Source organism: Miniopterus natalensis, chromosome 14 (genome assembly GCF_054644295.1).
Source record: "Miniopterus natalensis isolate mMinNat1 chromosome 14, mMinNat1.hap1, whole genome shotgun sequence".
Taxonomy (NCBI): Eukaryota; Metazoa; Chordata; class Mammalia; order Chiroptera; family Miniopteridae; genus Miniopterus; species Miniopterus natalensis.
The window spans coordinates 58,020,995-58,045,092 of NC_142094.1; the positions used below are offsets into that span (position 1 = coordinate 58,020,995).

General features: G+C 57.6%; 1 protein-coding gene across 2 annotated transcripts in view; it reads left to right on the top strand.

The window, feature by feature from the left end:
• Positions 1 to 9,437: 9,437 nt before the first annotated feature.
• CPXM2 (carboxypeptidase X, M14 family member 2) overlaps positions 9,438 to 24,098 on the top strand; it is a 48,339-nt gene continuing 33,678 nt past the window's right edge. The window contains exons 1-4 of one of the 2 annotated variants that reach the window (XM_016207120.2): positions 9,438 to 9,772; positions 16,687 to 16,785; positions 17,941 to 18,050; positions 23,550 to 23,689. In XM_016207120.2, the coding sequence (XP_016062606.2) occupies positions 9,469 to 9,772; positions 16,687 to 16,785; positions 17,941 to 18,050; positions 23,550 to 23,689 (653 nt within the window). In that variant the 5' untranslated portion in view covers positions 9,438 to 9,468. Of the gene's footprint in view, positions 9,773 to 16,106; positions 16,126 to 16,216; positions 16,786 to 17,940; positions 18,051 to 23,549; positions 23,690 to 24,098 lie in introns of those variants that run through there. The other variant, XM_016207122.2, reaches the window with a different exon arrangement.

Below are 24,098 nucleotides of genomic sequence, written 5' to 3' on the forward strand. Positions count from 1 at the left end.
GCATGGCAGAAAGGCAGGGAGAGGATGGCGCCCCAATGACTTCCAAGCTGCCGCATCAGCCCTGCACTGCCCGGCTTCAGATTCATTGTTATGTGAGGAAAATCCTTTTATTTCCATAGTTCATTGCTGCTCGGGTTTCCCAAGTCTTAGCCAAATGCATCCAACGTGATAGAGCCTCTCAGGGTAGGAACAGAATCATTCATTCTTATAATCTTAGACGTAGCGCAGGGCCTAGGACATGCCAGGAACCATGGACCTTACCAGGCCCTGCCAGCTTGTCGCCATTCTCGCTCCAGCTCCTTGGTTTCCAGGCTCCAGCCACACTCCACAGGCGGCTCCTTGTGCGCCCCAAGCTCTGGCCCACCTCCTGGCCTTTCAGGGGTCACTCCCTGTGTAGGAGGGACTGTCTGTCCTCGCATCTCCCCTGAGGCCCCCTTGAGGCGCCTTCTCTGGAGGCCACCTATGCACCCCCCCAATGACAGACCAGACCGCAAATCGCCCCTGGGCCCCATGGCCCAGCCACAAACCCAGCCTGATGACAGTGCCTGCCTCCAAGGGGTGCTGTGAGAGCGGAATCAGCTAATTCTAACAAACCGTTAGAAGAGCAAAAATTTACAAAATGCTTACTGCCTGCCAGGCACAATTCTAAACCCTTTGCATGCTATTAATTCGTTTACTTTTCCCCATGACCCTGGGAGTGCTAATGCCATCCTCACTTTAGAGATGAGGAAACTGAGGCACAGAGAGGGGAAGCACCTTGCCCAAGGTAACACAGCCTTTGCGTCTTCCCAGACATCAGAAAACAGGAGGGGAGCCAGCCCCACCAACTCCTTAGATTCCTGGCCCACAGAATGTGTGAGCATAAAAAAGCAGTTGTTTTACGCTAAACCTGGGGTGGTTTTACATGACGTAACAGTGGTAACTAGGATGTGGGGTTGCCCCAGGGGTGCCTGGGAAGCCACCTGCGGCCCTGAGTGGAGCAGGGGACACTCCTGAGGCAGCCTGCAGCTGGTCCCTCTGCCGGACAGGAGGCTGGGCCAGCGAATCCTCCAGGGACCCCGTGAGGTCCCTGTCAGGAGGTCTGAGAAAGGGGCCTGTCACAGGCAATGGGGTCAGGACAGGCGGTGGCTCAGGGTGCAAGGTGAACTGGCTTTGGGACGGCCACCATCCCACAAGGGGTCTGAGAGCCAAGGGGCGGGACACAGGCGGAGAGAGGAACAAGTGAACAGGTGATTCCAATACGCCCGGTTGGTGCCTCGGCAGAGACGGCCAAGGACTGGGGGGCGGGGAGGGAGCGGGCAGTTAGGGGTGTCTGACCGGCGAGGGCTCCTCGGCGAGGGCAGCGTCCGGGGTAAGCCTTCGGGTCGGTAGGAGCCAGCGGAGGAAGAGTAGAAGGCAGAGGGAACGGCCCCCTGCGAGGCTGGTCAGCGGGAGGCCGGGCCCATGCTCCCGGTGCCTCACTGCCCCTGGGCTTGGGGACTGGCTGGTGACTTGCTTTGGCCGATGGAACTTCATGGGCCCTTTGTGATTCGTCACCAGAAGGACATGTCTTGGGCCGCTTCGTGAAAAGGGGGCGGGCCTGGGAGACTGGACCTCTGGAGCCCTTCAGGCCCTGGAATCCCGCTACACTGTTAGAGCATTACGTGCGCTCCTAGGTTCCCGGGGTTTCGCTGGGAACCAGTGAAAATGGAGCACTTCTGGGGAGATCTTGGAGCCTGATTTTGACGGTTACTGTGATTTGTTTCAGTTGTATCTCTACGCGCCACGAGTTTTGTTCGCTGCCATCTCTGTAGTTTCTAGATCGTCTTGACAGGTGGTCGATACGTGCAGGGGTGGGCAAGCGGAGGTTTACAGTCGTTCGTATGCGTAAATACTGAATCACAAATAAGTACTGCAATCATAAGTAGCAATGCAAGAATAAACTCTGTTTGGAGTACACACAACTGCAACCCTCCCTTGCCCCCAGCCTGCACTGGGCGAGCGGACGAGCGAGGGACTCCCACAGCTCGAGGCGCCGACGGGTAACCGCGGGTGGGGGCGCGGCGGGTGGGCAGCGCTCGGCTGTGGGAGCTGCAGGTTCTCCCTCGAAGCGCCCGTGGGAATTTGGGGGACGCCAGTCTCGTCGGATGTGTACAACTTACAAATATTTTGGCATCCGCCTCAGATTTCCAAGAGGATGTAGCGAATCAGAGCTTTTTTTAAGTTCCTGCGTTTCGATGACGTTGACTCGGTGACGGGGAATCGTCAGAGCTGCTCTCTCTCCCCACTAATTAGCCACCCGAATGCCGATGTGTTTTGCAGATTTAGCCAAGTCTGGCAATGATGGTTTTTGATTCACTGGAAAACAAACGTAATGAGCATGTGAGAGTCTTTCTAATAATTTCCAGTGTTTAACGAGCTCTGGAAACGCCGAAGAACCAGGCGCGCGTTCCGGCCTGACGTCTCTGAGCTCATTAAGTGATGCCGTTTTCACACTGGACTGGGAAAAACAGCCGGTGGAGAGCACCCCGAGAATCCCCCTGCTCCTCAGTCCCCAGGGCAGTGGGGAGCCCCTCTCAGCCTGCACACTGCACCTGCAGGACCCGCTCCCAAGGGGCCCCCTGTGTGTCCCTCAGCTGAACTCCAGATCCCCAGGGGAGGACGCGCGTGGTCGGCCCAGGTCCGCCAGGTGGGGCCGGGGGCTGGGAACTCGCGTGGGCAGCGAAGCGCGGAGCAGCTCCCAGCTTCCAGAGCGCAGGGGGCGCCCCTCCCGGGCTGGACCGGCTCATGGAAGGGCGCCCCCTGCTCCCGGTTAAACGGCCGGCCTAGAGCATCTTCTGGAGCTTCATCTCCCTGGACCTGGAGCTGCTGGTCACCATGGAAACAGGAGCCCTCTCCGCCGCTCCCCCCTTCCCTGCCTCTATTTTTATTCATTTTCTGCGCCACGTGCCCGGTTTCCCGAGCCTTTGACTTTCTTTCTGAAACCTGCGGCTCTTACTCAGTTTCAGTTCTCACTGTGGGAGCGAGGCGGCCAGCACAGCACATGCCTGTGTGCATTTGGACAGGCGCATGCCGCCCCCACTAAACCCCGAACACAACAGCCCGGGCGCTCTCTCCCACGCCCGGGGCGCCCACACCGCTGTTAGGAAGCCGAGGAGACTGGGGGCCCCCGCCTCTGGCCTGGGCCCTCGGCCCCTGCTGCGTGGAGCCGGGATCTGCCTTCCGATCCTGAGATGAGGCAGAACTTCTCCGGCACAGCCGCGTGTAAGGAGGCAGCCAGGGTCCGAGGCTCCTGCCCCAGCAAGCGGCCGTCGGTGACGCGTGGCTAAGACACCCACAGTGCACCTTTCACTTCCTGTGCGCACCCATCAGTCCCGGCCCTTCCAGGGTCGCCTCTGCCAAGCTCGGCGCTCATTCCTCACACGGGGGCAGGGAGCCCAGGGCCGACTCGGGTACCAACTGCCAATTTAGAGCTCGTACCCCCCAGAGCGGAGCCTGGGGACCCGCTCCGCTCACCAGCTGTCTCCCGGGAGTTCCCGTGCGGACCAGCCTGGGGTGCGGGGGAGGGACCCCGGCCAGGGCGGCGGGTCCTGCACGGCCCGTGGAGCCGACGAGTGAAAACAGCAGCAACACAGTGCAAGCTTCTGTGTGACCCAGGGAGACAAGAGTAGCTAGTTGGGTGACTGGTTGAGGATATTTTTATAAAGTAAATTAATAAGTCATGGGCCTCAAAATGGCAAGTAGTGGAGTGTTTACAAGGGCCCAGCAGGAAATGATTTAACTTTCTCGGCTGCGCTGGGTGGGGTGGAGAGATGTGTGTGAGGTCTCGCCCCTGAGCCCTGCGGTGCTCCCTGAAGTGGCCGCCCCGTGCCGAGTGGCCCCAGCCCAGCCCTGGCCACCAGCCCACCCCTCCCTGTCCCCTTGGGGACTGTCTGGGAAGGACCTGCCCACAGGTGCAGGACTCTGCCTTGGGCCTAGGAGACAAGTCCGAGCCCAGTCTCTGCTGCCCCGCATGGGCCTGGGGAGATGGGCCTCAGTGTCCTCAGCTGTGCAAGGGACCTGAGAAGCCCTTGCAGCAGGGTGGCTGCGGGGTCACAGGAGCCGGTGTGGGTGGAGCAGCTTGCGCACAGTGATAATGCCTGTTACTGAGGCCTACAGGTGCTGTGGGGACAACTTTGCCAACACAGCGACCCGGGGGTACCTCACATGACCCCTGGGTTTGCTCCCCTGCACTCTGCAGCCCCCCTCTCCCCACCTCTCTGCTTCAGCTCCTGCTGACGGGACCAGAGCTCTGCCCTCATCACCCCCTGCACTGGCTGTGGGCTGGGGGCTGCCCAGGCTGCACCCACAGGCAGCAGGCAGGCTGCCGTGACCCTGGCAGGCCTGGCATGGGGAAGTAGGGGACCCCTCTCCTGGAGGCATCTTTATTTTCACCTGAGGAGCTCAAGGCCATCCCCATGGAGGTGGCATCTTGGTGTGTGAGACTGTGGCGGGGGGACCTCTCGGTGGCCCTCTTGGTGGCACCGTTCCTGGGCATCGGGGAGGCCCTGGATCCTTCCATCATCAGAGACCAAGACGGGGAGGGAAGCACAGGGAGTCGCCCACTTGCACCGTGTCTTCTTTTGCTTATTTTAAGTGAAATCAGGATGCCTGTCGACAGCTGCTCCATAGGGGCTCTCACTGGCTGCCATTTGAGACAGACGCCCGACATCGTAGACCGGCTGCCAACCTCTGCACTCAGGGACGAGCCTGCAGAGATCTGGTCACTGCGATGGAAGGCGGACTACTCTCGAGGCTCCTACCAGCCCAGCATTTAAGCATCGGGGGATACAAGCAGCCCGGACAAAGGCAGTTGGGAGCAAATGGGTGGATTCTCTCTCGAGAGCTTTCTCAGCTGGGCACGTGGCTGCGTTGTTTCATCCTTGGCTGTCTCAGCCGAGGCTTCACCAGGAGGGGCCTCCCTACCCCACATCACCCCAAAGCGCACCCCTCCCTCCCTCCCCCGGCCCAGCCCCTCCTTTCCTGCCCCTTCAGCCCTCCCTCCTCTCCCCTGTCCCTTCCGTTTCCCTTAAGTATTTATCCAAAGCTGTGTCTGCTTTGTGGGTGTCCTGGTTTATTTATTCACACCCCCTCCCTCCAGAATATAAGCTGCACGAGAGCAGCAGCAATGCCTCCTGGGGACATCCCCCTGTGTCCCAGGCCCTCAGGGGCCAGCCCCTCTCTGGGCACCAAGCAGACGCTCACAAACTGCTTCTGAGCTCAGGAACGGCCCGATGGGAGGGTCGGCTTGAGTCTGTCATGGGAGCAATGGAAGGAACATTTGAAAATATTCTCCAGGGAGGCCAGCACTCCCGGGGGCCCTTAGCAGGCTCCTTAGAGCTGCACAGGGACCGCGGTGTCACCCGGGGATCCTTGGCTGGGTCGGGGTGGGCTGTGGGGCGGGGGCTTCTCAGGTGGGTGACGACACCCGGCGCCCTGCTCATGCCACCCGGCGATGCTGCTCGCTCTGTGTGTTGTGCATCCCAAGCAAATGCATTTTCCCGATAACATCGTATAAAGTGCAGGCATTTGAGGAAAAAAAGACATGAATAATGGTCTCTTTTCTAATTACAGAAAGCTGTGTGGTTTGAAAGGAGAGAGTTTTCCATTAGGAGGCCCCTAAAAATAGTCCTGTGATTTGAGCTGCGGTCCTAGGTGGCAGCCCGAATGTCGATTACATCAGCAAGTCACCGCGGCGGTGGGAACAGGTCCGCCCACCGCGGGCGCAGCCTCTCTCGCCTGGCGCCCTCCCGGTAGTGCAGGTGTTTAGAAAACACAGTCACAGACACACACTTTTCCGGGGTTTCACAGGTGCCTCTCAGCAGGAAGGTCACTGCACTCAACTTGTACAGGTAGAAACTCAGGACTCCTTTAGGTGGACTCCAGGTGGGCAGCCGACGCCCACCAGGCCGCTGCTGGCACTTGGGAGTTTGGCTGGTAGAAGGAGACAGGGCCGGTTCCCGCAGGCAGGCGGCCATTTAGGAGGCGGTGCAGCCGTCTTCCCAGTGTCCCCCGGCTCCACGTGGGGGCGCTTTCCATCCCCCTGGCCTCCTGTGGCCTGAGACACCCCCCTCTTTCCTTCTAGAAAATGCGCAGGAATGGCTTGAACCCTGAAGACGCATGAGAGGTGGCCTTGGATTCCTTAGCTTTGGTCCCAAGGCCTTGGGGGGGACCAAGTGGGGGGAACTCAGGGCCCCTGGGGCAAAACATAGAATTTACTTGCTGTTGTTTGGGCTTGGCATTCCACGGCCGAGGCTGCAGTGTGGTTTTCGTGAAGCCTTGCCGCTTCTGGGTTTAATTTAAGCTTTATTCCGATATCGTGCACACGTGCCCAGAGGCTCAGAGGCAGCCGAGGGGAGCTGACGTGATTTACAGCAGGGCCGCCTGGGGAGAGGCGACCGGGCAGACCCTCGGGGCCCCGGAGCCGCCTGGCAGACGGGGGCTCCGTCTCTCGGAGGGAGGCCGCCGGCAGGAGGAGGGGTCCGCCGGCTCTGCCTCGTGAGCGTCTGACATCTGGGCGGGTTTCCAGTCGGTGAGCCGTCTCTTCCCTTCTCTTCTGAGCCCGGGAGGCATTACTGCTCCATTTTGTGGGCGAGGAACTGAGGTTCCATAGGGTTCAGGGATGAGGCCAGCACATGCTCTGCCCATGGGCCCCTTCCCTTCATATTTCTGGTATGAAATCCAGAGACGTGGGCACTGGAGTGGAAGCAGATGGAGGTGGGGGGCATCCTGGAGTCAGCGGGGTCGTTCCTGTCAGGGGGATGTGGGTGAGAGTGTGGGGGCCACGTGGGTGGTGTGACCTCATTCGCACCCCTGGACACTACGGTGGAATGAAGAGGGGAGAGCGTCGGGAGGGGCGCCTGGGGTCTCAGGCAGACCCCGGGGTTGGATATTGTCCTTGGGATGGCGAGGCAGCACCGAGGGGTTTGAGCCTGTCCGCTGACGGGACAGGAAGGCCGAGTGCCGGGCAGGGTGGGGGTGGAGTGGGCTGAGGCCGGGTGGGAGGCTGGAGGCGCTGAAATGAGGGGTGTCGGACACGGGGTTCACAGAGGCAGAGATGAAGTGAGCCCGTTATAGCCTCTTTTTAATAGTGTCATTCTCTGGTTCTAGGATCAAGATGACATTAGCTGCATAAAATGATCTAAGAGGCATTTATTCTTTTTCTATGTCCTGGAATAAAACTTTTATAAGATGAGACTTTTGGTGTTTTTATAAGTTTGGTAAATTCACCTGTAAAACCATCTGAAACTTCTTTACGAGGACTGGCCGCCTCTCACCGTACCTGCTTTAGTGCCCTGGGTCTGCTCCCGTTCTCCGTGTGCCAACTGCGGCACAGAGGTCAAAGGTGAGACGCAATCCCATCTGGAGACTGTCCTGCGCTCCGTCAGGGACCAAGAATGCAGCATCTCCAGGGATGCTGAGCTCACTGTCTCCCCAGGGTCTGTTGGTTTGATTTCTCAACAGTTTTCACAACAGCATCTTCTATTTACAGACGGAATATCTCCAGCCAGAGCCAGCTTCTCCAGGCCAACCTGAAAATGAAACCACGGCATAGAGCAGCAGCGAGGAGGGGAACTGGGCCGCAAGGGGAGGGGGGACCCATGAACTAGGAATGAGGCTTGTACAGAAGATGGCAAATCTGCAGAGCATGGGAGGAAGAGCAAACATGCTGAAGATTAAATGTGAGCTGGGTAATTATGCAGTAATGAGATTGAGGACGTTTCAGAAGACACTGCCATTTAAACCCCACGTCTCCGCAGGGTGACGAACGGGAAAAGCCCTCGCGCTTCGCAGTTATAATCATAGTTGCCATAACAACTTCCTATCTCTTTCCATGAGCATCCATCTCCAGACTATTTTTAGCAATGACTGTGTCAGAGCGTGTATTTTTTTTTATATAGCAGCTAATGTTTCAAATTACTGATCTTAAAAAATAAAACAATTCCATTTTCCTTCTCTCTTGAGTGTAAAAGTTTCAGGGATAATTAGAGAAATGAGCAGGTGTGAGAGTTCGTTATGAAAATGCTACAAAAGTATCGATGTCTTGGCAACATGGTTTCCACTGAACGGTCCCTGGACCTGCTACACTGTTGATCCCTGTCAAGCAGCGTCACATACATCTTCTCTGGGGGGCTCACAAATATTTGGAAAGTTGTTAGCTCTGTGAGGTGTCTGAGGGCTATTTGACAAGCACAATTTAGGTTGTGTAATAGAAATTAGCTCAGCGGAATCTGACTGCCAGGAGTGACCGAGAGAATCAACACCGGCTTACCTTGCTTGACAGAAACGCACGCCACAGAGTCCCAGCCGAGCAAACCCTGGGTCCACGTTAAAGAGCATCTTTGAAAGACTCGGAAGCCAGGAGGGATTCTAAGCCGCTGTTTTGGTTTCTAAATTTGCCGCAGCTGCTGCACCCAGCTGGGGGGGCGGGGGTGACAGCCTGGCTGATGTCCAGGAAGAGTTAGCACCTTGCGGAGCTCCACTTACACCACTGTGTTAAACCATGAAACGCGTGGTGATTAGTTACAGCAGCAACAGAAAACCAATGTAAGAAAGAAAACTAATGTAGGGCAGTCCCCCACTTCCCGCCTGAGGCCAGTGCCCCCAGCATCCAGCCTGAAGGGTCCTCACAACACCTTCTGCAAGGCAGTGAGCCCCTCCCCCCCGCATGGGGGCCAGGGTGGGGGTGGTGACAGCCAGGGCAGCCCCAGGACACCCCCACTTGCTCACTTTCAGCCCAGCAGAGACCTCTCAGATGGGAGCCGGGGTCCTCCAGGGAAGCTAGGCCCTGAGCAGGTGGGCACTTTGCTCCCCTGAACCCTGGCCACCTGGGGGCCGAGGAGTTCCAGCCACAGCTCCTGACACAGGATCCGGGTCAAGGTGAGCGGCAGGCTTGTCTGCCCCGCAGGGAAGGCAGGTCTGTGTGGGTTCCCAGCCCCAGTTTGCTTAAGGACCTGTGCGAGTCCTTTCTCATTGCAGGTCGGTTTCTCCAGCCAGTAAAACGAAGGGGTGGGACAAACGAGTGGCCTTGGGCGTCCTTCCAGATGGAAACAACTTTGAGTCCCTGGGGAAGCAGGCGCCCAGCCGGGAGCTCACAGGCGCTTGTTGGGGTGCCTGGCAGGGGGAGGTTTGGAGACAGTTACTGGGACGGAGATGACTCCAATACCTGCCTCCCAGGGCCGCCGCCGTGGGGTTGGCGAGGGAAAGGGAGGGAAGAAGGAAGGGCGGGGCCGGCCCCCCTGCGCCCGCCCCGCGCCTGGCGGGGCCCCTGCCCGCCCTGGCCCGGCCCAGCCCAGCCCAGCCCAGCCCAGCCCAGCGGGCCGGTCACACGCGCGGCTGGCCGGCAGCCTCCCGTGCCCTGCGCGTCGCTGCAGTGCCCGGCGCCCCTGCCCCGCGCCGTCCGCGCTCCCGGCCCCCGTGACCCTGCCCAGGGCGCGGGGCGCAGTGGGCATGGCCCGCCCGGGGGCCGCCGCTGTGGCTCAGGTCCTTATGCTCCTGGGGGTGGCCCTGGCCGGGGTTGGGGCCCAGGGCGCAGCCCTGGACGACCCTGACTACGTGCAGGAGATCTGGAGCCAGGAGCCCTACTACGCGCGCCCGGAGCCCGAGCCAGAGCCCTTCTCGCCGCCGCTGCCCGCGGGGGCCGGGGAAGGGGCGCGGGAGCTGCGCCCGCCCGAGCCCAGGCCGCCCAAGAAGGCGACCAAGCCCAAGAAACCTCCCAAAAAGGAGAAGCTGGCTCCGGAGACGCCCCCACCAGGTAAGGAAGTTTGCGCTGGGCCGCCGAGGGGCGCCCGTGGCCCCGAGCCTCCCCCAGAGGGGGCTGCTGAGTCTGAGGGGACCCCTGGCTTCCCTGTGGGTGCGTCTGGGGTGAGAGAGCCCCTCGAGCCTCTGCATCGCCGCCCCCTCCTTTCTAGAGACTGTACTGTGCACCCCACTGGCCCCTTGTCGTTCCCCAGAACTTAAACCTGACAGGCACCCCCTGGGGCAGAGACAGAGCCGTGCAGTCGGGAAGCCCGGGGAGCTGGGTATCTCTTGCGCCAAGTTTGAAATTTACTGAGCGAAGGATCCTTCCTCCAGACACTCTGCCTTCTCTGCCCAGCTTTCAGTCTCCCCACAGGGCCTTTTCTTGAGAGTGAATTTCCGACTCAGGGATGCCTGGTGCTCTGGCACAGCGGCCTTCTGGGGACAGCTCAGCAGCGCCTCTACCCAGCCAGCGTCCCCTCTCCGCCGCCTCCCCATCTCCCGCTTCCTCTGGGCTCCTTGGGTCCTCTGCCCAGTTAGGGCAGGAAGGCAGAGGCTCTGCGGGGAGCCGGGGCTGCCGCGGGACCCAGGTGCCCCCATGGAGAGGGCAAGCTGAGGACAGCGCCCAAGGCCAGCAGCCTGGCAGCCTGGGTGCCCTGTCTTCCACTCCTCTCCCCACCCTGCTGGAACCCACCCTCACTTTCTGCCACCTGGTTTTGGGGAAATGACTTCCATTCCGTTCCTCACGCTCCTTGCGAAGGGGACTCCCCCTCAATCGCTCCAATGTTCTTCGCTCAGATTGCAAAGGGCTCCTGTCTTAGTATTTCAGTTCTGAGTAGCGAGCCGGCAGGTGGCCAAGTTCTCTGACCTCGGAATGAATGGCCTTCCCTGAAAGGAGATCCGGGGCTGGGGGAGCACCTGACACGGCTCCTGCGGGGAAGGAAGGAAGGAAGGAAGGGATCCCCGTTGGTGGTTCGGGTGCATTGCTCGTGGACGCCCGCGGGAGGCGGGGACACGGATGGCGATGGAGACACAGCTCCTCGCGTGGGGACCGAGTCAGCGGCCCCTCTGCGCGCCTTGGGCGGGGGCTGCCTGCGGTCGTCCAGTTTTAGGCGGCTCCGTGAATCAGGCAGTTCTGTGAGCTGTGTCGCCCTGAACAGAACCGTCCAGGATTTCCAGTATCTTCTGCAGAATTAGAAAAATCAGGATTTGGAGACTCCGCGGTGGCCTGGGGTGGGAAGAGACCCATACTTGAGGAGCGCCCGCTGCGAGTCCGTCCGGAGGTCTCCTTTAGTTTTCCCAAGGCTCCGAGGGTGGGCGTGCTTGTTATTTACAAGTGAGGGCGCTGAGGCTCTGGCCGTTCAATCACCTGCTCGGTGTTGCCCGCTGGCTCAGGAGATTTGGTAGCCCTTCTGTGTTTTCCGCCACAAGGCCTTTAAATATATATGTTTGTGTGTGTGTGTGTATATATATATATATATATATATATATATATGTTTTTATTGATTTTAGAGACAGAGGAAGAGAGAGGGAGAGAGAAACATCCATTCAACATCGATCAGTTGCCTCCTGCACGCCCCCTGCTGGGGATTGAGGCCAAAACCCAGGCATGTGCCCCAGCCGGGAATTGAACCCGGACCTCCTGGTGCAGGGATGACGCTCAACCACTGAGCCACACCGGCTGGGTCGCAAGGCCTTTTTTTGTTTGGTCGTCTGAATCCAATCTGCACGTGTTTATTTTATTTTACTGAAAGACACGTGTGTCCGATGCTTGTGTTCACTGAGAGGATAGCTCTGATACGCTGAGTAGGCTTGAATCTTAAAAAATATTTAGGTTTTTATTTTGAAATAATTATAGACTCACAGGAAATTGTAAAAACAGTGCAGTGGGGTCCCGTGTACCTGTCACCCAGCTTCCCCCAATGACAATGCCTTTGAGTGCTGCAGTGCAGGGTTTCCCACCTTGGCGGAATCGACATTTGGGGCCAATTGTGTGTGTGTGTGTGTGTGTGTGTGTGTTTTGGGGCGATGTCCTGTGCACTGTAAGATGTTTAGCAGCCTGTCCTTGACCTGCTAGATATCCACCCCCGGTTGTGACAATACCCCTAGAGAACTGCCAAGTGTCGCCAGTGGGCTGAGAATCACTGCTATACACAACATCAAAACAAGAAATTGACGTGGGTTAAGTATTATTAACTGGATAACATACCTCCTGTTTTAGTTTTCATGTGTCTGTGTGTGTGAGTGGGAGTAGTTCTCTGCAACTGTATTACACACACGGATGTGTGGAGCCGCCACCTCCAGGACCCAGAGCCGTGGGCCTCAGCACCATATAGTCTCTGAGGCCCTCACTGTAAAATCGGTTCGTCCCAGAACCGAAGGACTTGGACACCCAGCGGTCGCTGTGTGGGCAGCTAGTCTTAGTCTCTGAAAGGCTCCAGCAGTGGCTGAGCCTGGGCTGGCTCACACCCCTCTCCCGAGGGCTCCGCCCGCCTCCGGGATGCTGCTCCTCGCAGGGACCCCACCTCCTGCTCCTCTCTGCTCCTCGCAGTCGGCTGTTTCTGGCGGAATCCTGTCGCCCCAGCTGCCTGCGGCTGGAATGCACAGGGACCCGGAGACTGGGGTTCAGGGCCCGGGTCTTCATTAGCCCGAGGCGAAGAGTAGATAAGGGGCCACGTCTTGGGCCCGCCGGTGGGTTTGGGGTGTGCTTACTCTGCGTGTCATCTCCTCCAAGTGGGTGACCTTGTTTTGCGGTCATACTGCTTTTAGAGAATGAACCAGAACAGAGAAGTAAATCACAGTCACGTAATTCACTTACCCTTTCTTTCCCAAGCGGCCGTAAGACACTAACAAGCCAGTGAGCAAGGTTTGCTCCCCTCCCCTCCTTCGCGCCTTGGGTGGGAAACAGGCGGGTCCGGCAGCCTTTGCCGTTCGGGTTTCTACGGGCCTGTTGCTTCCTCGGGACGGGATAAGGCGCTGCCTGTCGCTAAGGCACATGCCTGCACCGCGGCCACAGTCCCGGCCCCAGTGCCCAGCGGTGGAATTCGCAGAGTGGGCCCCGAGCCACATTTGTTTGTATGTGGTGCCCAGAATCTGCGAGCTTGCATTTTGTGCCGTGTGGCGCCCAGCCCGCGGGCGCTGCGGGGAGCTGCTATCGGAGCGAGCTGAGCTGCAAACAAAGCCTCCCTGTGCGCCCGCCGGTTGCTGGAAGGAGCTTCACCCGTAAGCCTTGCCCAGCCCCCCGGGGGGGGGGCCCTGCTTCTCTGGGCCTTCGGATGGAACTGTTTTCTCTCCGGCAAAGCTGGAGGGCGAGGGTTAGGGGAACGTGTGTGTAAATATTCCGGTGTGTGTTTTAACAGCATCACAATGCTTTCAGCACAGGTAAGCAAGGAACAAGAAATCTTTTTTTAAAAATGTTATTATTCCTTTTAAAGAGAGGAAGGGGGAGGGAAGGAGAGAGAGAGGAACATCGATCGGCTGCCTCCTGCATGCCCCTTACTGGGGATGGAGCCCGCAGCCTGGGCATGTGCCCTGACCAGGAATCGAACCTCAATCTCCTGGTTCATGGGGCGATGCTCAGCCAACGGAGCCACGCCAGCCAGGCAAGCAAGGAATCTTTATATCGTGATATTACATGCTCACTTGGAGAGTTAAATCCAAAGTGTTTTGTCCAGATAAACTCCCTACAAAATTCTGAGGGAAAGGATGGTTTATAAAAAAGATTATTTCTTGTTCATCGGCAAACAGCTCTCAAGACAGCACCTCTCTTTCCAGAATGTCCTCCAAAGTCAACTGTTCCTGCTGGCAGATCCCCTGCCTGTGCCCGTGGCTCTGGAAACCAGGGCTGGCGCAGTGATGATGAAGGGGAGACACTGCCTGCTGGGGAGCTGGATTGGAGGCTGTGGTTCTTAAAGATAGTCACTGTTTCCCATGTGCCTCGGGCATCCGCGGCTGCCTGATCTCACAGTGGACGATGCCTTCGGTGCCCCACAGTGGCAGCCTGTGCCCCGGGGCCCGCTGATGTCCCCAGGGGCCAGGGAGCCTCTATCTCAGGCTTGGAGTTTCCAGCAATGGCTCTGCCTTCTGTGACCTTCTCAGATCCCTGCCACCTGGGACCCTGATAGAGACCAAGCCTTCTGCACAAAAGCTGGCCCAGAGGGGGGCAGAGGCTGACGGGGAAGACAGGTGAGGAGGGTGGGGAGAGCTTTTAATTGATTGGTTGGTTGGTTGGTTGATTGGTTGGTTGGTTGGTTGGTTGGTTGACTGGGTGGTTGGTTGATTGGTTGGTTGGTTGATTGGTTGGTTGGTTGGTTGGTTGACTGGGTGGTTGGTTGATTGGTTGGTTGGTTGATTGGCTGGTTAGTTGGTTGATTGGCTGGTTGGTTGGTTGATTGGCTGGTTGGTTGGTTGGTTGGTTGGTTGATTGGGTGGTTGGTTGATTGGCTGGTTGATTGGTTGGTTGGTTGATTGGTAGGCAGGTTGGTTGATTGGTTGGTTAGTTGGTTGATTTTGGTATAGCCTGGTGAAAGACTTAGAAAATTACACTGGTATCTCCATCTCCACCCCAGACCGTCCAAGTCACCGAGTAACAGAAGTGAGTTCCTCATTTAGCCACTCAGCGTCCTTTCAGGATTCACCTGATCCCCGGGGAAACCTGTTTCCAAGGGGAGCTTGACAGTCTCAGAACTGGCTGTTGTTCCCTCCCCACGTCCTGGCCCTTCTGCTAACACCCACTTTGCAGCCACCATCGTTTAGGATGCTCATGTTCACCTGCAGAGACCTCCTGGCTCTCGTGTGTGAGGTTCCCTGCAGAGGTGCATGGGCGGCAATGTTTTGAAAGCTGTCACCAGTGTCTGTCTCGATGTCCCGAGGCTGCATTTCTGGGATGCTCCTGACAACCCCTCTGCGTGGGTGACTTAACAAGAGGCAGGCCAGGAGCTTAGGGCCCTGGACTGAGCCCTTCATAAGAGGGAGTACATGCTGCTGACTGGAATTTCCTGGGGAAAATGCAAAAATGCGGCAAAGAATTTTTCAGTTTCTGGGGTTTGCTACTGTAAGCTCCTTGTAGAGAGAGGGGAAAATCGTTTCCTATAAACCAAGAAGCAGTCTATTTATCACCACAGACCAGAATAGAACATGGGGCCGCACTGGCAATTCCGTTTTGCTACTTTTAAGGAATTCAGCTTTGTCACGCAGCCCAGATGGAGATGTTGATTTAATTCTGGCTCCTGCTCTGTGCTCTATTTCCACTTCACTCTCCTCTTTCATCTGGACAGACCATATGTTGCCTTTCTTGCTCTCAGAGGGGAAGGGGCCGGGAAAGGCCGAAACTTGAAATCAGACCCTAGCTCCACCTGGCCCTGTCAGTGCCCTGGGGTAGGTCTCTTCCCTCTCTGAGCCTCAGTGTCCCCACCTGTGAAATTATGTTCATAGTAAGTGTCATCCTGCCCTCAGCGGGTACCTGCCAAGATCGGATGTCATAATCTATGTGAGAATGCCTCGTAAATCGTGAATCACGCGCCACATGTTGGCGGTTGGTCTTCCAGCAACTGGAATGGTGCTCTGAGACGTGAACGGGTCCCTCATAATCTTAACAGCGATGAACAGACGGAGGCTGTCTTTCGCTCAGTTCCCGGAGCACCTGATGCGTGTCGTGCGTTGTTTGTTTCCTCCCTGTAACTGCCGTGGGGAAGGTACTGTGTGTCCGCACTTACTGGCGAGGGGACGGGGGTGGAGAGGTGAAGCGGGCCACTGGGGACACAGGCGCTCGGTGCAAGGGCGGCACCTGGACCAGGTCCTTAGGCCTGTGTGGCACCTGGAGCCTCGAGCAGGTAGCCAGGCCCTGCCTGTTGCCTTTGCCCCTTTGCCACATGTCAGGCCCCTGGGGAATCTAGCTCTCGGGTGTAGCACATGTGCCCCACATCTGCACCGTCCTTGGATCCCCAGAGCTGCGTGGGGATGTTTCGGTCATGGGTGTGGGTCCGGCATGTGGGAGGAGAGCTGAGGGTGTAGTAAGGGCCGGGCCCTGAGGTTCTCCCTCCCTCGTTGTCCATGGAGGCTTCAGAGAGGTCGCCCTGGCAGCGAGAAGGCCCGTGATGAGCAGCTGACCGCTGGGGAGTGTGGGATGGAACATTCTTTACCAGAGCTTCAGCTTTTTCCTGACCTATTTTGTAAAACTTTTCCCCCTTAATGTCTTATCTTTCTGTGAAATCCTACTCCACATTCACAGAAGTTACTGCGTTGGTTTTTGCCAGATCCTCAAGAAGGCGCTTTCAGAGAGGTGACCTCTGGAGGTCACTGGCCGTGACAGTCCTACCCAGACGGGCCCCAAATGCCCAGGTGACCTCAGGCTGATGTCGGATGCACCGGGTCAGCAGCATCTCTCCTCTGGGCCTCTCCAGACGCTTGGTTTTCTGACTCCCTTGACCTGAGGGAAACACTTAATTTTGCGACTTTTTAGCTTCTTTGGAAGATGAAAGATACTCCCAGCGGACTTCACCCAAGAATCTGATGGAGAGGAATTTGCCCTTAGCTGGGCCCAAAGTGCCCTTTGAAATTTTTGAAGATTTCAGTTTTTCTTGATAAGTATCTGTTTTTTCTTTTGGTGGCTATAGAGCAATCTAAAATGACTTCATTAATTGGCAGAATACCAGATGCTTTTGGTATTTCAACTTGCTTTATGAAGTCCGAACTAAGTATGGTTTTCTGCAGATCGGTCCCTCCGCTTGCTTTTGTCTGTTTGGTCATTGAGTGACTGTATCATTCACTCTTTCACTCATCTGTTCATTCATCAGAGCCGATGATCTACCAGATTCTGGAGACCGAGCAGAGGTGGGGACGGCTGCTCTGCAGAAGATGGTGGCGTTCTCACCACTGGGGACGAGTCTGCCATATGTAGAAGCAAAGGCGTTTCTCTCTCTCTCTTTTTAGGTAAAAATAGCAACAGAAAAGGCATGAGAACCAAGAGCTCCGAGAAGGCTGCCAGTGATGATCACAGCGCCTCCATGTCCCATGATGATGTCAGAGAGGGTGAGTGAGGCCCCGGGGGAGCCAGCGGGCCCTCGGAGCTACTAACGCGCTGGTGGGCACGTGGGTGACTCCTGGTGACGACCAGTGACTGTGGGCCACAGTGCGATGCCCATTTTATAATGTGCTACAATGCTGAGAACCCCGGCAGGGACGGATTATTTAACCGTGCGTGTGTGCGCACACGCGTGTTGGAAACGGGGTGCGGAAGGAGCCCGAGCGCCCTGTCTTCACCTGCCTCCTTGGGAACGGAGCCTGGGCCTGGGCAACAGGCCTGCTCAGCACCCAGTGTGCTGCCTTTAAGGGAAACATAGAGTCGTCTTTGACGACTGTCACTCTCTCGCCTCCAAATTATGGCTGGTGTCCCATGGCGAGCGAGTGTCTTCCTGGGTGTTCTGTTCACACCTTTCTCCGGCTCTCCTCCCCCACGGGCCTCGGGATTAGAGTCTGTTTCCTCTTAGAGACGACAAAACCTTGATCTGCTGATGAAGGGCTTTGCCTGTTTTTGTCCGAGGCGCAGGGGGCTGTTCTGAGGGGCACTGGGGCTGCCGCTGGAACAGGTTGGCCCAGAGCTGGGTCTTGGCTGAGTTCCTGCCAGAGCGGCTGCCAGAGCCTGACTGGGGACTCGGGAAACAGGAGGGACCAAGTGCTGGGGACTAATTCCCACCGAACCCAAGCTGTGCTTCACAACCCTTCTCAAAGTTCCCGTTCTGCCAGGAGCGGAAGACGATATTTTTTTATTTGCAGTGCTTTGCACGTTGCCATGCGGGATACGAAGGGCAGGGCGGCTGAGGCCAGGTCGGTGCGTCTGGTTACTCTGCGGAGCTCAGCCTCTGGGCTGCTCTGACGCTTCTCACCAGTAACACTCTGTGGCTGAGTCACACCATGGAGGGATCTTGACTGAAACAGCCTCAGACAGTAGCTGGGCAGGAGCAGGGAGAAGGGAGGTCAGAGCAGAAACACCCAGGGTGGAAACTGGCAAAATGTAGACGGTTATCGACAGTGTTTGTCGGGAAACGCCAGGCATGCCGGGGTCTGGGGCTGCGGTGATGATGGGAGTTCGGGGGGGATGGAAAAGCTGTTGGCCAGATTTAGAAAACCAGAGACCCGCTTCCCTGCACATCTGTCCTGATCTGTAACAAGCTTTGACCTTTCCAGGTTGCCCGCCTCTTGGTCTGGAAACCTTGAAAATCACTGACTTCCAGCTCCATGCATCCACCGTGAAGCGCTACGGCCTGGGGGCGCATCGCGGGCGCCTCAACATCCAGGTACCAGCGCCGGGGACGGTTCCAATCGCACGGCCGCTTGCTCTGGTCACGGCCACGCGAGGGCTCACTGGCAGGGTCGGGTTCCACGCGTGGCGTTTAACGTGCATTGGCCCCCAGTTCTCATAGCAGGAAAGTGCTGCAGGCCCTCAGCCTACCGTCTTCAGCAAGGATGGAGACGGGCTCGTGCTGGTCGTCCCTGCAGGGGCTTAGTGTTTCCCCAGTGGTGTGTCATCTGCCCAAATGCCCTCGGACAGAACCTCCACAACAGCTTGTGGTGTGAAACTGCAGCTTGCCTGCTGCGTCCGGGCCAGCTCCCCCGGCCTGGGCTCCCTGCCCTGTGGGTTACTCGGTGTTAGCTGCAGAGAGCGGGCTGCCTGCGGCCGTGGGAGGGGCTTCAATACACAGCCCTGCGGGGAGATGACGACTGGGGGGGCCTGTTGTGGCTCCTGCCTCCAGAATCAGCACCCACGGAGCGTGACTCCGCGGAGCGGGTGCTCCAGAGCATGTCTTCCCATAGGCATGCTGGAAATGCAGCTAAAAACAGCCACATCTTGCCTCACATACTCAGGTTTGGCAGGCGTGCCGATGAACGGATTTTGTGTTCAAGAAGCACCAAGGTGTCAGGATTAGACACGAGTTTAAATGCCGTGGGGCAGGGTGTGAGCCAGTTCGTGGGCCCTTCGCTGGCCCCGCTCTGTGGCACGTACGTGGTCCACCTGGAACTTGGGGCCCGAAGGCTTCATGCACCCTGGTCCTGCTAACAGGCTGAGTGGCCTTGGGCACGATGCCCACCCTCTCTGAGGCTGGTCTTCACCAGTGAGGTCCCTCCAGCTCTGGTACCTTCAAGGATCAAAGGCGTAAGGGGAGAGTTGCCCCTGGCAGTTCTCAGACACTATGTCCGTTCCCCCACCTGACCTTTGCGAAGTGCCCGTTGTCGCCAGGACCTGTGCCAGGCTCCACAGCAGGGATGAAAGCCCCAGGTTACGCCCCTTCTCTCAGATGCCTGCCCCCCACCCCGTGGCAGAGGGGGGCGGGCGTCTGCTTGGACAGTTATCGGTGCTGCACTTCCTTACACCCCCTTCACCTTGGCTTTTTTTAAAGGTCCAATCCTAGCTTGATGGCTATATTAAAGTTTTTAAAAATCAATAGCACATGTCTCCTTAACTGTGCTAGTATTTTGGGGGATTGGTTTTTCTGAGTTGATTGCAGAGCAGCGTGGAGTTTGAAGCCCATTTTCCGGTGAACTTGGCTTTTAGAGCGCAAGAGTTTGCAGACAGTGAGCTTCTGCGGAATCGCGTTTGCCACCTTATAGCGGAACCGCCCGTCTCTTTGTCTCAGTCCGTTTGGGCTGCTGTGTCGGGACGCCGTAGGCCGGGTGGCGTCTACACAGTTTATTCCGCGCAGTCCGGAGGCTGGCGTCCAAGATCGAGGCACCGGCAGGCGTGATGCGGCGAGGGCCTGCCGGCTGGTTCGAAGGCCCGTCTTCTCCCTGTGGCAGGAAAGGCTGAGGGAGCCCACCCGTCGCCCGCCCGTCTGATGTGGCCCCGAGGCACCTGATGCCCCGTCTTGCCCGTGTGTGGAGACCGCGTGCATCCCGGCAGGAAGCGCGGGGCGGCATCGTTTCCTCAGACACCACCCATGCCCACCCCCTCCTGCCTCTCGCTGGGGTCGTTTGCACCCAGAGTCTTCTCACCCCGAAGCCGGGTCCCTGGGTGGCCGGCCTCCCTGTTTCTGGCGGCGCGAACCCCGCTGTAACTCAGCAAGTCCCAGGTGGGGACTCCGTGTGCGAGGCGCTGCGGAGGCAAAATTAATCACCGTGGCTGTCGTTTCCAAACCACGGGATGTCCTGCCTGTTCCGACAAAGAGATTTCGTTCTGCATCTGGCCTCCAGGAGCCGTCTGGGAGACAGGGTTTACATGCCAGAATGCCGGAATCTGGGATATTTGGGTTTTTATGGGAATCGCAGGACCACATATTTTAAATCACAGCTCTCCTGGAAATTCAAAATGAGCGTTACCGTAATGACGGTCTCACGGCCTGTGTCCTCGGGAAGTGGAACTGAGCCCAGGACGGGGAACTGGGGGACAAGGGGAGCCCAGCACAGCCAGGCCCCCGGCCTGCGGGCCCCAGCTCACTAGGGACTCGGCACTCGGGTTTGGAGGTGGATCGATCCCGCCTGCTATGTGAATCTTCCTCTGCTATTTTATTAAATTTCAGTAAGTTAGTATTTCATCTTCATATACTCAGAGAGAAGCTGTTTTAGAGAGAAGGATATTGAGGCCAGAGGCTAAATGTCCTGCCCTCACCCACAGCTCGTTGGTGCGGAGCTGAGATTCGGGTTCAGGGTTGTGGCTGTGGGTGCGCCTGGCTCCTTCCTCTGCACCTCGGGCCCCAGGAGAAGGTCAGCGCGTCTGTGGCTTCTGGTCTCCCCCAGTGTCCATCTGGTGACTCATCTCCCTGACCTCTGGCCCGAGTGGCCCCTGGTACCACGGGACCCACCTCCTGGCAGGGCCCAGAGAAGCCTGAGGGGTGTTGCAGGCACACCCACCGAGCCTGTGTCCATTACGCTTATATATATATTTAAATGTGTTTTTATTTATTTTAGAGAGAGGAAGGGAGAGGGAGCGAGAGAGAAACATCAATGATGAGAGAGCCACTGCCTGCTGCCTCCTGCAGGCCCCCCGCTGGGGACCGAGCCCGGAGCCTGGGCCTGGGCCCTGACCGGGAACCGCACCGTGACCTCCTGGGTCATAGGTCGGTGCTCAGCCGCTGAGCCACGCGGGCCGGGCTGCAGTTTGTTTTTTTTTAGAGAAAAATTTAGGTCTCCTGTGGCATGGGAGTGGGGACATGGGAATCTTTCTGTTTGTTTTTAATATATGCATTTGAACTAGTTCCCCGAGTTCAGTGCTTCCTCACCGTCACCTTCCGAGACCGAAGGCCCGTGCAGAGCGTCGGGTCGGGGGGCTGGCTCGCTCGCCGGGGCGCCTCTCGCCAGGCGGCACTTCCTCCTCTTGCTGTTGCTCAGGACGCTCCCTCTGATGTCCGTCCTCACGTATTTAAATTTGGGGGTGACACGTGTCTTCTAGCTTCGTGGGAGATCAAGGGTGCTGTTTCTTTATCTCGTTTCCTTCGTTTGGGGGGAATTTTTGAAAGAAGAACCCAGAAAAAACAACATACTTACTGCGTCATCGTGAAACAGAAGAAGCCCACTTGACTGGTCTTAAGTGGAGAGCTTCGGGCTGTCTCTTTGCTATGGATTTAACAATCCCCACATTTATCTGGAGGGAAACTTAGTCTGTTAGTGGCACTGGTGGCTTTTTTAGGGTCTAGTAATGACGCCTGTCACCTCATTGCCTTGAGAGAGTTGCATTAATTCTCGATTTATTTTTTATTCCACCAGTAATCATTCTGCATGGTACAGGGTTCAAGACTAGCTTATACTTTAAGGAAGTAAACCGTTCATTTCAACAACTTGATTGGAATTTCTCCAAACTGTAGGGAGCGTTTCCCTGCGTTATTAACAGAAGGGGGGATGCGCCCGTCTCCTGGTGTCTGAGGTGTGGAACCAGCGCCCTTTGCGCAGTTGGTGTGAATCGGGGACACCTTGCTGCCGGCACCCCCCCTCACCGAGCTCCCCCGGGTGCTTGCTTTATAACTGACTTTGCAGAGGTGGCTGTCATTTCCCTGTGAGTCAGTCTCAGGAAGGACTCTCCGGTCCCTGACATCTTACTGCATTTAACTGACTGTCGAGTGAGTTCAGCAAGAGCTGAGATCGGCAGCGGAAGCAAAATATCCAGGTTGGCAAAACCAGGATCCTGGCAGTTAATTCCAGATCAGGGTCAGCAGGCTGGTCGGATGCCAGGAGGATGGCTCCTCGCAGCTCCCACGGGTGCAGAGGGGTGAGCCTCCCGGGCTGTGCGGGAGCTCTGGTCGTGTCCGCTCAGCCCCCGGCCGGGCATCTCAGCCTCGGCACGATTGGCATCGGGGCTGGGCAGTTCCCTTTGGAGGGGCTGCGCTGCACAGTGCAGAATGTTCACCACTTTCCCCGGCCAACGGCGCCACCTCCCTCAGGTGTGACGGCCCAGACCCTCTCCCGACGTTGCCGCGTGTCCCGAGGGGCAACGTGGCCTCCTGTTGAAATGTCACACCATTCGTCTTCTCGCTTTTCCGAGTTTGTGACTCTGTTCTAGATATTTGAAGTTGTAGAAAATGTGTCGGCAATGGACCCGAATAGTATTGTAATTCCCTAGAATTTTATAAAATGTGAAATAATTGCTAAAGCACCCAGATTTCCATGACTTGCCAAATCATCATAGTTTTAAATATACTGTTAACTGACTTTTATTGAGCACTTTTGGGGGGGGGGGCTTATGCTATGTGCTGGGCTCTGTTCTAAAGCACTGTCAGCACCCTAAGGGAGAAATTTATTGTCCCCACTTTCATGGGTGGGGAAACCGAGGCACAGAGCATTTAGGCAAATCACCTGAGTTTATTCAGCGTGTAAGTGGCAGAGTGGGATTCACACCCAAGCCGGGGACTTTGGAGCACGAGATCTTAACCAGCACTGGGCAGTGGGTGATCTTAGATGCCAGGAGCCAGGGGCACGCGGCTCGCGTAGGTGTCAGTCCATCTGCCTGTTCTAAGCTGTCGGCCTCTCTCTGGGAGGATGGCTGCCCCCCCATGAAGAAAGGGGGTGTTCATGTCACCGTAGCCTTCGGGACGGGGTGGCGGCCTCCCGCCGCCTGGCAGCGTTGGGGAGCGAGAGGCCTCGCTTAGCGGAGCCGCCATCATGTTGCCGAAATGCAGAGAAGCACGCGAGGAGCCGGTCACGCACGCCTGCAAAGGTCGGCCTTTTGGGGATGGTTCTCGAAGGCAGCACCTTTGGCACTTCCCTGTACATTCAAGTCAAAGGGACCTCGGGCAGCAATCGTAGTCGACAGTCAACGCATCGGTGACTGAAGTGCTAGTGAAGAAATACTCACTAGATGAGCCTGCCTTCAATACCCAGCTCAGACGTCGCCCCGTCGATTTCTCGAGGCTCCCGTCCTGGTCTCCCCAAGTCAGCAGGGCTCTGCCCTTAGCGCCCTCACTCCAGTTCGCTCCTGCTCCTGTGTTAACACGGACCCCGTCCTGTTCTAACCCTGACTTTCTTCCCGCCCGGACGGCGAGCTCTGGGCGGGAGCAAGGCCTCCTGTGTCCCCAGCCCTCGGCAGGCCCTGTGCGGGCTGGTGTGCGGGAGGCGGCCGTGTCCGTTGGGTGAAGGAGCCATAGGGGAAATCGCTAAATTTCACCTTCCGCACCCGGCCAGAGGAGGGCCCGGCCCCCTGAAGCAGCTCGAAGTTTTAATAGTAATCAGCTCCCTTTCCTGGCTCAGAGTTCGGGGCACAGCGTGATTTTTTAACCCCCTTTCTCAGTCTCTTCCCGCCCCCCTTTGAAAAGATTTACGTCCGAGTTCACGGGTCCGGGGCCTCTGTGAAGAACACGTGTGTTTCCTTCCAGGCAGGTATCGGCGAGAACGACTTCTACGACGGGGCGTGGTGCGCGGGCAGGAACGACCTCCACCAGTGGATCGAGGTGGACGCCAGACGCCTGACCCGCTTCACGGCCGTCATCACGCAGGGGAGGAACTCGCTCTGGCTGTGAGTGTGGCGCCTGTGCTGGCGTGGGCCCCGTGCCCGGTCGGAAGTCCCGGGGCTCAGACGGAGACGGAGAGGGGCCTGGCGGTGGGCAGGGAGGCACCTGGCAGTGGGCGGAGAGGGGCCTGGCGGTGGGCAGGGAGGCACCTGGCAGTGGGCGGAGAGGGGCCTGGCGATGGGCAGGGAGGCACCTGGCAGTGGGCGGAGAGGGGCCTGGCGGTGGGCAGGGAGGCTTCGGGCAACAGAAAGGAAGAACATTGGGAAGTGGGCAGGAGCTGGGCGTGCCGCAGACTCGAGTGCCCCTGGGAAGGTGCCTCTCTTAGAACGGCCGCCGCCCCCTTACAGGAGCAGGGAGAAGGGTCCGCTGGCAGGTTAGGCTGCGTGGACAAGGTGCAGTCAGAACGGCCCGGCT